The sequence below is a fragment of the Crocodylus siamensis genome, chromosome 13 (assembly GCF_052110815.1).
Source record: "Crocodylus siamensis isolate JL-2025a chromosome 13, ASM5211081v1, whole genome shotgun sequence".
In the NCBI taxonomy this organism is placed as follows: Eukaryota; Metazoa; Chordata; order Crocodylia; family Crocodylidae; genus Crocodylus; species Crocodylus siamensis.
In genome coordinates this window covers 14,839,094-14,854,158 of record NC_143407.1, presented here as the reverse complement: position 1 = coordinate 14,854,158, position 15,065 = coordinate 14,839,094, and the positions used below count along the sequence as shown (strand labels likewise).

General features: G+C 48.8%; 1 protein-coding gene across 4 annotated transcripts in view; it reads right to left on the bottom strand.

Moving 5' to 3' along the window:
• The window catches only part of SYT2 (synaptotagmin 2), a 206,975-nt gene that overhangs the window by 22,883 nt on the left and 169,027 nt on the right, over nt 1-15,065 (bottom strand). The window contains exon 4 of one of the 4 annotated variants that reach the window (XM_090025554.1): nt 1,594-1,665. The exons of the other annotated variants lie outside the window; for them this stretch is intronic. Coding sequence (XP_089881680.1) covers nt 1,594-1,603 — 10 coding nt within the window. The 5' untranslated portion in view covers nt 1,604-1,665. The remainder of the gene's footprint in view (nt 1-1,593; nt 1,666-15,065) is intronic. 4 annotated transcript variants of the gene reach the window in all.

The window sequence follows — 15,065 nt, the reverse complement described above, 5'->3', positions numbered from 1 at the left end:
CAAGCGGCTGCACCAGGAAGCACCAGCAGCAGGAGGGGGAGGGACCGCTTCCCCCCCACACTGAGCAGCAGTTTGTCCTTTGCCACCACTGCTGAGCCTGGGCCCCAATGCCCGGTCCAGGCTCACCCACTGGGGCTGAGCAGTATCAGCAGTGGCAGCAGCAGCTGGGCAGACACTGCTGCTTGGCACTGGGGAAAGCGGCCCCTCCTCCTCGCTGCCGCTGGCAGTGTTTGGTGTGGCCGCCTGGAGCCCGCGCCACTCCAAGCTCCCTGCAGATCTGTCACCGTCACTCAGTGTGGCAGTGGTGACAGTGTGAAGCAGCTGCGAGGCAGCTCACAGGTGGCGGTGATGAAGCTGCAGGGCAGCCCAGCATGGCATGGGCTCCAGGCAGCCACTGCTGCTCAGCCTGGACAGGTGAGCCCAGAGCTGGTGTGGCATGCACAGGGTCATGGCTGCATGCACTGGTCCCAGCTGCTCCTGCTGCATGCCCAGGGGTGGCAGGACATGGCATGGCCGGGCAGTGCAGAACAGGCGCCAGGAGCACTGGGGCTGTGTGCTGTTGGCGGTGGTGGGGAGGCACTGCAGGGCACTCAGGCTCTCGGCTGTTGTGGGGTGGGGGCAGGTGTTGACCAGCCCAGGGGGGTACACACAGAGGGGCTCCCATGCACACCCCACATACCCTCAAACCCTTCCCACCAGTACCACAGCCACACCCTCCCCCACACACTATCACACACCACAAATACTGTACCCACACACACCCATCCACACAAACCCCCCACACTCACCCATTTACATCCACACACACCCACAGCTCCCCAAAAACCCCACCCCCATCCACCCATACGCCTCTGCACCCCTCCCCCCCGCACAATATACAAGAGTAATACTGCATTTTGATCTGTAATGCAATCACTTCTACACAAGCACATACAAATCAGGACAAAAATATATATTTTGGACTAAATTAGAGTATATTATTATGGGTGTTTTATTTTTAGTATACAATTTGAGGGTTTTTTTCCCCATTCTAAGATGGCAAGCCCTCTTCCCCAAAGGCGTACTTCCAGGGGCAAGGAGAGGGACTTCCAGCGGCAAAGGTCAGTGGTTAAGGGTGGGTCTTCTGATCACAAGATTGCGACCAGGGCGTGGGGCACCTGTCAAGGGGCGGAGCCAAAACTCGGGAGGAGGCTCTTTGCCCAAAATAATGGCCCGTCCCTGCTCTAAGTCCTTTATTAAAGCCCTATGCTCCGAAGGTGAGGAAACACAACAGGCCAACCTGCCTCTCAGATCCTAGGGTGCAGGGCTGGCAGCTAGAGAAAACCTTGAGCAGGTCTGATCTGGGGACCACGAAGAGCCACATTTACATCAGTAGTAGCAGTACTGTACTATTGTAGTAGCTGTACTGCCTTGGCATGCTGGTGCCCCTTGTGCTAGGTGCCCGTCCCAAAGAGCACCGAATCTAACCATCCATTGTCAGAGCAGCGCTACATTTTAAGGCTCTTCAAGCCCCTGGAGACACAGCAGAGGATTAATGACAGGGCTCGGTTTCTAAAGGGCTCAGTGCCCAGACCTGGCAGTAGCAGAGCTCACCATGCTGCATGCGGTGGGAATCAGGTATCTGCCAATCCACCCCGAGCTCTTCTGAGAACCTGGCTGCAGATGCTTGTGAACAGGAAGGAAAAGGAAATTGTCATTTTAATGCATCTCCATGGCCCAGCTAGAATTAATGGCTAGTGTGTCCTGTAGCCATTAGGAGGCAGATGAAAACCCCTTGCAATGGTGTATGTTAAAGGGATTCTTTCGGCCCTGGCTCAAAGCAGGGAAGCTGTAACTAGAGATAACCATGTCTGCCGCTAAGCTGGGTCTACATGACAGCTCCCCCTGTCTCTCCCACAAGCCAAGCCAGATGTCCTGTCAGTTCTGTCCTTTATCAAGGAACCAGACACAAAAGCACTTATTTTATTTAGCGAATGCAAATCTGCGAAGTCAAGCAATAGCCTCCTTGTTAACTGAGTTCAAATGTATTAATCCACCTCTTCGTTTGTAGAGGGGACACTCCTCAGTGATGTGCAGAACTGTTTGTATCTCCCCACAAGTGCACGGTGGGTTAGCAGTGAGGCTGCAGTGGTGAAGGCTGATTGCGCAGGGGCCTTGGCTTGTCCTGAACCTGCTTAGCAGGGACCACTGTTCCGGCGATAGCTCAAAGCCAGCAGGTTGATGAGTCGGGTTTGTCACAAGGAACTCATTTATGACTTCCCATGATTCCCATTCCTTGCACTGGCCTAACAGCTCAGCAGGGGGTGGCTGCACCCCCCTCCCCCGGGGGGAGGGACGGAGACTGGCCATGCACCTGGGGCAGACTCCTATTTCACTTAACATACCCACACACTTCTGGATTCTTTCAAAACAGCATCTTCCTGCATGCCTCCGGGCTGGAAGCAAAATACTGTCAATGGAGGGCAGTCCGTAGCTTCAGCTCTATAGCCCATGGCCTGGGGAGGGCACTTCACCAGGCCATAGAGACCCTGATTCTAGGACTCCCTCACCCAGAGGGGATTGACCTTGCATCTCCTGCTTCCCAGCATGGTGCTAAAACCACAATGTAACAAGTTGTGCATTATCCAGTCCCTTCTCTAGCTCTCCTCTTGCAGCTGAGCCCCTGCCCCTTGCATTTGATAAAATGGATGGAGAGTTTCTGTCTCACTGGGAACAAGGGTGAAGGCTAGAACCTAGGCTCCCCCCATGCAGGCCAGCATCCATCTTGCTGAGATACGTATCCTCTGGCTAGTTTCTTCTCCCTGACCCCACTTATCTCCCTCTCTTGGCTGCCCAGCAGGCCAGATGGAAGGGGCAGGGCTGAAGAGGCATCTGGATAATACCTAACTAATGGCCTGGTTAGAGCACTTTGCAGAGATGCAGGTTCAACCCCGCCCCATCAGAAGGGGGCAGAACCTGGGTCTCCCATGCCCTGGTTAAAATAGCCCTAATCACTACTGTGCTAAATTAGGGGAGAGCCCTGCTCCTCCTCTATCAAAAGCTAGCCATGGGCCTTCCTGGCTACAGCTCCTCTTGGACTCACCTGGCTTTACACATGCACCTGGGTGAGTGTGCCATGTACCTGCCTGGCCAGAGTGCAGTCTTGCTGAGCATGCTCAGTCAGTATATGGATGCTTGCAGTTAACCCCCAAAAGGCTTGCTTGTGGGAGGCTTAGAAAAGGGAAGGCAGGAGGGACTTATATTACTAAACACCCAGGACCTTCACCCAGGACCTCAGGCAGCAGCAGGGAGAAGGCAGCACATGTAATGGTGAGCAAAGCCACCACCGTCTAGCTGCAGCACAAGGGATCATGACCAGCGGGAAAAATCTGACCAGCCGACTAAGAAACTTCCCTGCTTTGGTTTCACTTGCGGCTGCATGGGGTTTCTGAGGCTGCTCCCACGGATTGACTTGCCCCAGGTGAACGGCCCCACTTATTCAGCTTGAAAGGAAAGGGCAAGCGACACCTCCTCATTGCTGGTGTCAGCCCGTTGACTCCTGTGGGAGCTGCAGGTGTGCAGAACCTGTGGCAATTCACAGCTCCTGCCCATGGATTCAGGCTCTTCATTTGGGGCACCCAGATTTGAAAACGTGGACTAATATTTTCCAAAGGTCACCTAGTCACATACATGCAGAGGCGTGCAAACACACACTCTCACATGCACTCCGCACGCCCGCCCCTGTGGGATGGAGCACGGCTCACCCCTCACGCACAGAAGTAGCCCATTCAAGGCATCCCAACCAGGGCACTGTTCTCCTGCCTGGAAAAGGCAGCAAGCACCAACAGGTCTGTGCATCCCTCTGACCCATCCCTTCTCCCTGGGAAGTGCAGCGGTTGGAGCGTCTGGAGAGAACAGCATGAGGAAATCCAGTGCTCTGGTTTCCTTGCTCTCAGCAGTGTGGCATGACTGTGGTTGGAGGAACCTGCTCTCAGCTCTGCCTAGGGATCCTGCATGCTGAACAATCACTTATTGAGTTATGGTGTAGAGTGTGGCGGTGCGACAGGCTCCTCTAGGGCATCTGAAGGGCAGAGATCTCATTTGCCCGGCCTTTAACTCTTAGCTGTTGGCACTTTGGAGACGGCAGCGCCTGCCAATTTAATTCCAGCTGTGTAATGTCTCTTCTAACTGCTGCTCAGGTGCTGTTGTGCATCTCACTGATGTACCAGGAGAGTGGAGCTGACTTTCCCGATGAAACAACTCTCTGTGCCTCATCCTAATGAGTTTACTGCTTGTTTGCAGTAGGCTTGGGTCAGGCAGGGACATTTGGGCTGGGGTCCCTGGGACCACACATGGCTTGTACCAATATTCCAACAGGGGATGCATTTCGTAGTTTCATAGATGGTAAGGGCAGGAAAGACCACTGGGATCGTTGCATCAGTTTAGTGAAAATGAATGCAACTATGTGTGGGGGCTCTTTTCTACCAATTCAAAACCAGGCTGAAGAAGGTTGAGGAGCACCACCTGTGCAGGACTGTGCTGGGACTTTTCCCCAGCACCCTGCAGTGAGTAGTCACATCCGAAGCTGGTCAGAAACAAGTTCCACACTACATCACACTGGCACATCTACATGAGACACTAAATGCACAAAAGACTAATTCTACTGCGCATTAATACATCATGGCAAAAGCCGTGCTAACGCTTAATAGAATTAGTCTACTGCGCATTAGCATGACTGAAAGACCATGTGCCAGTGCTACTGTGCAGTTGCGCTAGTTACTATGCATTGACTTAGTACCTGCTATTGGTACTAAACTTAATGCGCAGTAACTACAGTGTATTAATGCATGTGTAGACATGCCCACTAAGGAGTTGTCTCTTTTCTTGGGGATCAAGATGAAATTCTTTTTCTTTTCCTTGTAATTTTTTGGGAGAAAAAATTGCAATATTTTATTTTCCCCGTTAAGATTTTCTTGTGATTGAGAGAGATCAAATGCACAAGGGCCAGCTATGACTTCTTTACTTGCTTTATTGTTTGCTTTCCTTTTCCCTGCTCTGGTCTTACAGAGCTTCTCCAAAGCTGGAAGAGTTGGCAAACAGCAAAGAGAGAAAAAAAAAAAAGAAGAAAAGATGATGAAAGGCAGCCCCCAAGCATCATTTGTTCAGTTACTTCCAAGGGCAAAAACAAAGGAAATCGCAGCAGTAGGAAGTCTCCCCACTTCAGAAAGTCCAAAAACTAAAATGAGATAAACTGTTCCATTGAACACTACATTTTCATTTCATTTTTAAAAAATCACTATCAAAGAACATGGCTGCAAACAACATTTTGTGTCACTTTTTATTTGGTTTGATGACACCCTGTTTTGGGTTTGAAGCAATTCTAGTAATGGCATGGGCTGTTCTCCTTCCTTTAGGATAGGTCCACAAAGGATGTAAGCACTAGTTCTCACTGCTTTCAATGGGCATTAGGCCCTCAATGCCTCTGTGGATGTGAGCCTTAGATTGTGAGCTCCTTTCTGTGTTTGATAAGTGCCTGGCACAATTGGGTCCTGGTGAATGACTGTAGTGCCTTATTTAACCGCCCCTGCCACAGCATACATACGAAATTCCCTCTGGTCACTCCCTCCTCTGGAAATATGCTGCAGGACTTTCATTTAGCCCAGCAAATCCTGAGGGTGCGGAGTGGGAACAGATCAGTCCTTTAATTGGGCTCTGAATTCACTTCCCTTTGAAATTAGAACAGAGCCTGAATCAAAGCCCTGGCTGGCTCTAGGAAATCTGAATCCAAAGCCAGATTCAGGGACTGGGCCCTCTCATGATGAGGCTCTACACAGACATTGCATTTGTCCCAGGAGAAACCTTTTTGTCCTGGAATCCTACAGAAAGACAACTCCATTGTCCTGCGTCAGGTCCCTCTGGAGTACGTAGGCCAGAATATGCTAATGATTTTTCCCAGGACATGACACAGTGTCTGTAGAGGGTTATTGCAGGTGATTGCAGGGCAAAGCGGGCCAAACTGTGCGCTTCTCCCTCACCACCTACTGTCGAAAGAGCAGCAGTGCAAGCTGGAAGGACAGCTTTTGATTTGGGTCACACTGCAGGACAGTCAGGCTCACCTCTACTTACCGGCCAATGGAGTAGGTCAGTGATCAGCAAGTTGTCAGAGCTGTGGGCTAGATCCAGGGGCTCTGTGGGCTCCTTGGATCCCATGGATTATGCCCAAATCCTGTGACATGGGAGTCTCTTATTCTGAAAAGCAGTCACTAAGCTGCTTCCCCGGAGTGGATGTTCTCAGAGCTCTCCTCTGCATCGCCCTCCCCAAAATGCACCTTTCTGATGGCTTGAATGCATCGTCTTTCATGGCACGCTTCAGTGCTGGAGAAAAGAACCAGACCACCGAGGGCTGCATCCCTGCAGACCTCCTAATGGAAGCTGCTTGACCATGATGGCTTGTCTTGCCAGGCAAGTTCAATAGTCATGGACCAATCTGCCCTTTGTTTTCTCAGGAGCCACTTATAATATGGGGGGGACACTTCAGTATGTGGAGGACAACTTTCCGTTCCAGAAAGTGGAGGCTATGACTAGGGAATCATCTATCTTGGATCCTGCTCTGACCAACAGGGAAGAACTAGTAGAGGATATGAAGGTGATGGATAACTTGGGAGGAACTGATCTTTATACGATAGAAAAATTCCAGATCCTGAGACAGGGAAAACATGAAGTCAGCAAAATTAGGATGCTAGGTTTCAAAAAGGCACCTTTCATCTGACTCAAGGTATTAATAGACATGGTGTCACGGGAAACAGTTTGAAGGATAAAGGCACCCAGGAGGGCTGGGAGCTTCTAAGGGGCACAGTATTGAAAGCTTAACAAGGAATGGTCCTGAAATGATAGAAGCACAAAAAGAATGGCAAGAGGCCAATGTGGCTGCACAAGGAGTTTCTAAAATGCCTCATATGCAAAAGGAAAGCACAGAGGCAACGGAAGAATGGGCAGGTCACCAAGGAGGCATACCGGGAAACAGCAAGAACCTGCAGGGACAAAATCAGGAAGGCAAAGATAAAAAATGAGCTGCACCCAGTAAAAGAGGTTAAGGACAACAAGAACAGGCTCTATCAGTATGTTGGCCAAAAAAGAAAACCAAGGAAGCTGTGCATCCTCTGCTAACAAGCCAGGGGCAGGACTCCTAACTGAAGATGCAAAGGCAGAGCTATTCAACAGCTATTTTTCCTCAGTCTTCAAAAATCAAGGTACAGCCGGACACCTAATAGGGATTATCTGGATAAGGAAGGGGACAAGCTGAGGGATAAGATAACAAAAGAGACAGTCAAAGAGCTGCTGTTGGATCTGAGTGAACTCAAGCCAGCAAGGCCAGATGAACTTCATCCCAGGATCCTGAAGGAACCGGCAGAGGAGATCTCAGAGTCCTGGGCAATGATCTTCATGAAGTCATGGGAGACAGGCCAGGTGCCAGAGGACTGGAAAAGAGCCAATATAGTGCTTCTCTTTAAAAAAGACAAGAGGGAGGACTTGGGGAACAACAGATTGGTTAGCCTCATCTCAATAGCTGGGAAGTTACTGGAGCATATCCTAAGGAAGGCCATTTGGAAGCATCTGGAGGAGGAAAGTAGCCAGCATTGATTTATGAAAAACAAATCATGTCAAACAAACCTGATCTCCTTCTTTGACAAAGTAGCTACTTGGGTGGATGAAGGGAATGCTATGGGTGCTGGAGAAACAATTGGAGAAATGTGAACTAGATAAAACTACTATAAGGTGGACAGATATCGGGCTCAATAATTACCCTTGTCAAAGGGTAATTATTAATGAGTCCATGTCAGAATGGCAGGAGGTTTCAAGTGGACTCCCACAGGGGTCTGCCTTCAGCCCGGTGCTGTTCAACATGTTTATTAATGATTTCTATGTTGGCATAGAAAGCTTCTTCAGCAAGTTTGCAGATTACATGAAACTGGGAAGGACTGAAAACATAATGGAGGATATGAGCACAATTCAGAAGGATCTTGACAGACTGGAAAGTTGGGCTAGACCTAACAGGATGAAGCTCAATGCAGACACCTCGGGAGGAATAATCAAAAACATAAATATAAAATATGTGACACCTGGCTGGATGGCATTACTATGGGAGTCTTGTTAGATCACAGACTCAATATGAGTCTGCAGTGTGAGGAAGCTGCACAAAAGGCAAATGCAGTTTTGGGCTGCATCAATAGAAGCATTAGGTGCAAGACACAGGAGGTGATAGTGCCTCTCTACTCAGCACCAGTCAGGCCTCATCTGGAGTCCTGTGTAGAGTTTTGAGCTCCACATTTAAAAAATGACATGGAGAAGTTAGAGATGGCCCAGAAGTGGACAACAACGATGATAAAGGGCTTGAAAAGCAAGTAATATGAGGAGAAACTGAGGGACCCTAGGAAGGAACAATCCCATGCACCATAACAGGCTTGGACTGCCTGGCTCAGTGGCAGCTCTGCAGAAAAGGACCTGGGGGTTACAGCGGACAATAAGCTGAAAATGAGCCAACAGTATGCCCTTGTTGCAAAGAAGGCTAATGGCATACTGGGCTGCATTAGTACAAGTACTGCCGGAAGATCAATGAAAGTGATTCTTGCCCTCTATTCAGCACCGGTGAGGCCAGACCTGGAGTACTGTATCCAGTTTTGGGCCCCCCACTGCAGAGAAGATGTAGAGATATTGGAGAGAGTCCAGCAGAGGGCAACAAAAATGGGCAGGGGGCTGGGACACATTACTTCTGAGGAGAGGCTGAGGGAACTGGGCTCATTTAGTCTGGAGAAGAGACGACCGAGAGGGGATTTACTAGCAGCCTTCGACTACCTGACAGGCGGCTCCAAAGAGGACGGAGCTGGACTGTTCTCAGTGGTGGCAAATGACAGAACAAAGAGCAATGGGCTCAAGTTGCAGCAAGGGAAGTTTAAGTTAGATCTTAGGAGAAACCTTCTCATGAGGAAGGCAATAAAGCACTGGAACAGGTTACCCAGGGAGGTGGGGGAATCTCCATCCCTGGATGTTTTAAGACCTGGCTAGCCAAGGCCTTGGCTGGGATGATCTAGTTAGGGCTGGTCCTGCTTTGAGCAGGGGACTAGACTAGATGACCTCCTGAGGTCCCTCCCAATCCTAATTTTCTACAATTCTGTGTTCAGTTTGTGGAAAAAGCACTTAAGAAAGCAGTCTTCAAATACAGGAAGGGCTGCCATGAAGAAGAAAAACACCTTTTCTCTCTTTTTGCAGAGATGAGGATACAGATCAGTGGCTTCAAGTTCCCACAAAGTAAGTTTAGATTGGATATCCAGAAAAACTTCTTCATTCTTAGACTAGTGAGACAGTGGAATAGGTTGCTTAGGGAAGTTGTGGACTCTACATCACTGGAAGTGTTCAAAAAGAGGTTGGACAGCCACTGGTCAGGGACGATCTAAGCATTAATCTACCATGGGTATTTCCCATGCTCTGGGCTTTGCTGGTTGCCACTCCCCACCATCCCTCCTTTTGCTACATGTGTCAGGGTGTTTTTAAGCCTTTCCTCAGAGGCACTGAGTGTTGACTACATCCAAGGCTTGGGACTTTGACTGGGGCATGCCAATGCTCCTGCTGGGAGCAAAGCCAGAGGTTCATGGCTACAGGGGCTTGCCCCTCTGCTCAGGAGGTATCACCATGTTTGGTGTCAGGAAGAAATTTTACCCCGTGGTCAGATTGGTATAGACTGTGGAGGTTTTGCCTTTCTCTGTAGTGGGGGGTATGACCTTAGACCCAGGATCCCTTGAGCATATATTGACAATATTTCATGAAGCAGGATGTTGGCTGCTGTGGTTGCCCTGCTTTACATGATCTATATGGATCATATAGGATGGTTTGGATAGGGATGATCCTGTCTCAGGGAGGAGGTTGGGCTACATGACCTCTGGAGGTCTCTTCCAGCCCTATTTCTCCCTGACTCCATGAAATTAAGACCCAACCAACTCATCTCATGGAGGCACCATCGTACCACCAGGCAGATGGCGACAACTTCTAGTCTCTGTCAACCTTGTCTGGATTTGAACCAGCAAGCCACGCATTAAAGGAACTGAGAGCCTGCCAGCTAGCCAATGCCCTCTCCATGTCAGCACCCTCTGCTCACAAATCTACCCCCTAAACAATAAAAAGAAGAGTGCCACCTCATTACACCCCATTTGGTACTTTACTGATTTTGACATATACATGCAGCTGCTGCAGGTAACATGCAGGCTGCTACGTAAGTGCTTCCAGGGCCGAAGCATAACAGATTCCCTTCCCTTGTGAAATAATGTCATATTTGGGTACCGGGGAGTGAGGGGGCAAGGACAGCTCTGCACAGACCAATCTGGCTGCGGTGTGGCTAATGGGTCCATATGTCTTTGCTGATGCTTTTTCAGTGAAACAAAAAGAGCTCAAGTAAATGGCATGCCTCCATCCCTCAGGAGAGGGGGATATTTAACAGCACCTATCCATCACGGCCCAATCTGGTGATGGAAAAGCAACGGACACCAGCAGGTGCTCATCAGTCACTAATGGGCTCAGTTTGGGGGAATTGGCGCCAACAAGCAAATTACCATTTTTAGTGCTGTTTACTATTTTGCTGTTTAAGCAAAATAAAGGGGAGCTTTGCCTAGTGGCATCAGATAAGCTCATCATACACAAAGGCCCCATATGTTGCCTGCTTTATGGGCCTAGCAGAGAGGGTAAATGACTGGCATTTATTGTTTTAAGATGCCCCATTAAAATCTGAACAGCGTTCATGTTTTCTCTAATGGCTTCTGAAACAATGGGACAGATCCCTGCCATCCCTTTCAGATGAGCAGGCCTTTCTCACACAATGGGCATTTTCTCCTAGATGCCATCATTTTACAAAGCTGTTACCCAGGGAAGGGAGAATTCCCACTCCTGTTTTGCACTGGTGCTACCTTATTCAAGAAGCAGTTAAATGCAGTATTAGGCACCAAGATCCTTGCTTATGAACCCAAAGGAACAATTTGATTTCATGTTTTGGTTCTGAACACCAAGACTGCTGAAATTAAGTATGAACAGGACCCCCATTCCTGTGGTCCGAATACCTTGCTACCTGTTATGCTCTCTCCCCCCTTGTGTGGTAGGATAGCGCTTTTATTCCCATTTTGGGCATGGCAAAACGAAACAATAAGGTCCAGCTCCTCAGAAGCAGCCAACTGCCTAAATACTTTCAGGATCTGAGCTGAAGTCACTCGCCCAGGGTGAGCCAGGAAGTCTAATGTAGCACTGAACTGGGGATCCTCAAACAGAGGTAGGGTCCTGGAGGTGGTGCTGGACTGAAAGTGGCTGCTATTTCCCCCTCATTAAATTTTGCGCCCAGGGCTGGGGCCCTGCTCCCTCCACCTCCTTAGTTATGCTACTGGCCCTGGGTCAGAGGCTAGTGCCCATGTCCCATCACATCCCTTCCTCTCTGGGCACATGAGTTAGAAAGCTTTGACTTACGTGATTTAATAGAGATTGGACTAGAGCTTAACATGGAACCAGCATCTTCTGCCTCTCAATCCAGTCTCCTAGCCCGTGCTATCTCCTTGCCGTTCACGGGACTTCTTGCTGCAATGAATGGTCCCATAAGGCTGCCATGCTACAGCAATCTGAGAAGCCCAGGAATGCCGGAGGAGGGTCAGGTACTTGGAGGACTGCTAACAAGAGTATTGACTGCATGCATTTGTGTGTGTGTCTTCAGGACACAACACAGTGCATCCCCATGAGCAGGCGTTTGAAGAAGCAGGCCCTTGTAACTGCAGACAGCCAAGTTCCCCCAGTCACTGGAGGAAGAAACAGTGAGATGTAGCCTCTGGATCAGCCTAATCAAGCCTCCACCTTCTCTACCTAGAAACAAATAGATAGCAGCAAATTCCTCAAAGGAAACGTCAAAGATCCAAGGGTAATAAAATAATTTTTGCTCAAAATACCAAAAATATAGGGCAACAAAGAGAGGAAAAGACAAAGGTAGTTATATGCTTGCAAGGAGAAAATAAGAGCAGCCCAAAGGCTGGATGAATTAATGGTGCTGGTGGAGTTAAGGAGGATGAGAAGGGCTTTTAGATATACTCTGGGGGAATAAAAGAGAAAAGCAGGAGCATTAATACCTGAGGAAGAAGATGAAATGGCTGATTTCAGAATTGCTGAGCTACTGTGCTTGTTTTGTCAAATCTCTTCCAACAAGAAAATACTGCAAGTCTGGATGAGTAGGAAATAATGAGGGACTTGCGTATAATGAAAAGCTGGTGTGCATTAGATTGGTTTAGCTACTTTAAGTATAGCAGGATAATTACAGCAGAACACCTTCATGTGTGGACACAGTCACACTGGTGTAGCTTATTCCAGTTTGGGAAGCAAATAGGATAAAACCATATGAGGCATCTATAAAAATATAACAATACCTACCTCCTACACAGAACTTTACATCAATAGATCTCAAAAAACTTGACACAATGTTTATCACTATTTTACAAATCAGAAATGTGGTTTGACTTATCCATTCCTGAGGCGCAGGAATGTGAAGCGACTTGTTGATGATCATCCACCAGGCCAAGAGCTGAGGCTGGAAGAGAACCCAAGTCTCAGAGCACCACACCACACCACTTCACCTAGATTTATATTGGTAAAACATCACCCCACCCCAACGTGGTAAAAGCTGGTCTAGCATAGACTAAGACAAGCGGAAGGAAAAAAAATGATGTACGTGAATCAGCAACGAACTGATCCTATTTCAATGAAAGGAACTTGTGAATTTAGGGGATTATTAGCTGTTATTTTTCTAATGCCCCAGACACCTTCATATGTAAGTCCCAGAAAAGTATGAAGACATCAACAGTTTCCAGAAAGGAAGCAGGTCTGTTCTGATGACTCCTGCTTGCCGGGATCACCTCTGTCTGAGGGGCTATGTGGACAGCATCTCTACCCCACCTCTTGCTCAGGTCTGTAACACTGTGCTTCAGACCTTATTCTGAGTCCTCCGGTGCATCTTGCAGATTGTTTCTTCTCTTCTAGCCCATAGTATATTGAATAGAATCTATTCAATTCAGCCTTTCCTCATCATCCCCACACCTGAACTCTCATCCAGGCTCTCATCCGCTACATCTTGGTTACAGCAATGTCCTTCTCTCTGGCCTTGGCAAATGCAGTCTTGCCTCATGTCCACCCAGAACACTGCAAGGTCATCTTCATAGTCTGTCACTTCAGCCCTGTCCCCCTCTCCACACATCCCTTCACTGACTGCCTTTTCTCCATCACAACCTGTGTAATCAACTTGTCACCACCTTCAGAGTCCTTTACAGCCTATTCCTACCCACCCTATCATCTCTCATTCGGTATCTAGAGAGTTAGCTCTGCCTTGTATCAGCTTCGCCCTTCTGCATACAGGACATGTGAAGCTGCTGGTGTGCTATAACTATGGCCCCTCAAGCTGACCCATGTTGTAGCGCTGTTTCCAAGTACTCCCATGTCTGGCCCTGTTGTTGCCTCTTGCCTTACACCTAGATTGCAGACTTTTGGGGGCAGCAACCATCTTTTTGTTTTAAGTTTGAGCAGGGTCCTAGCACAGACATGGGTGGATCTGGGATTACTAAAGGGGTATTCAGCACACGACCCCTCAGCCCATGGAGGGATGGGGGCAAGGCACGGCTGGATTCCCTGGGCTGGTGGGGGACACTGGGGAGCAAGGCAGGGAGCAGAAGTAGAATCTGCTCCTGCCCCTGCTAGCACTACTGCTGCTGTCCTCACATGACCTGGGGATGAGGGGGCCTAGAGCTGCTCTCACCCCACTACAGTTGGGGCCTGTGGAGAGTGGCTATGTGGGGTGCTGGGCTCAGCTTGGGACAGTAGTGCCAATGCACAGGTTCTTCTTTCCAGTGCCTGCTCCATGCCTGCCTCTCTCCTTTGTCCTCTGTTGGCAGGAAGCAGGTGCTAGAAGAAGGAATCTCTTTGCTGCCACCATTGTCCCCAGCTGAGCCAGGTTCCCTGCATAGCTGTCCCCTGCAGCCTGCAGCTGGAGTGGCTCTGGGCTCCCCTGTGCCTGTGTCAGCAAGGGATAGTAGCAGTAATGTGTAGGCTTCTCTTTTCAGCAGCTGCTCCCAGTCAATGAGGAGCACAGTGGTTGAGAGGTGGGCAAGAAGAAGGCTCTAAAAGGAGGAACTTGTGTGCTGCCACTGTCCCCTGCTGAGCCCAGCACCCTGTGCAGCCACAGGAGTGGCTCTGGGGCTCCCTCTGTGCTTGAATCAGCCAGGGTCAGCAGCACAAAAGCAGAAAGTGGGGAGAGGGGCGGGGCATCCTCACTGCTGCACTCCCTGCCCCCTTCCTCTTCCCTGATCTGCCTCTGACCACAGGGGATTCTGGATCAATGCTCCGACTCATGAGAGCCACAGTAATGTTAACACATAACAATAGGTTAAAAGCAATGAAACAAATAACTGAGAGAACAAGTGTAACCTGCAAGAAATGCTCTGAAGCATAAGCAATATATGGTACCAATTTACAAACCAACCATGCTAGGGCATGCTTGACCCCTGCATAACCAAAGTCAGTGTGATTATTGGGGGTTCACTAATGCATTTGACACAGTGGCTTGCAATATCAGATTTGGTGCTCATAGTCACCTGAAAATGAACATTTTCACCCAAAATGAAAACAGCTATCAGAAGAGACACACAGCAAAGAGTCGTGGTTTAAGCAGTCAGATCCCCAATAGTTTCTCTTCCCCAAAAAACTTTAGCTTGTCTTTATTTTCACATAATTTTTTTTATCCCAGTCTACAAATAGCGCAAGGAATTCTTCCTTGCTGTATAAGCAAATCATTCTACATCTTCTTTGTCATCATTACATTGACTACAATAGCCCCAGCTAAGATCGGGATTTCATTACACCAGGCCTAACATGTACACGTCAGGAGAATAGCTCCCAATCCAAAGAGACAGACTCTCATCTGGCAGAGGCTGTTCTCTTCACAGGTTTGACACTGACTAATTGAACTATTCCAATTTTCAGACTTGGGGTGGAAACAGACATTGCCTTTCACTGTCTTTGTGCCA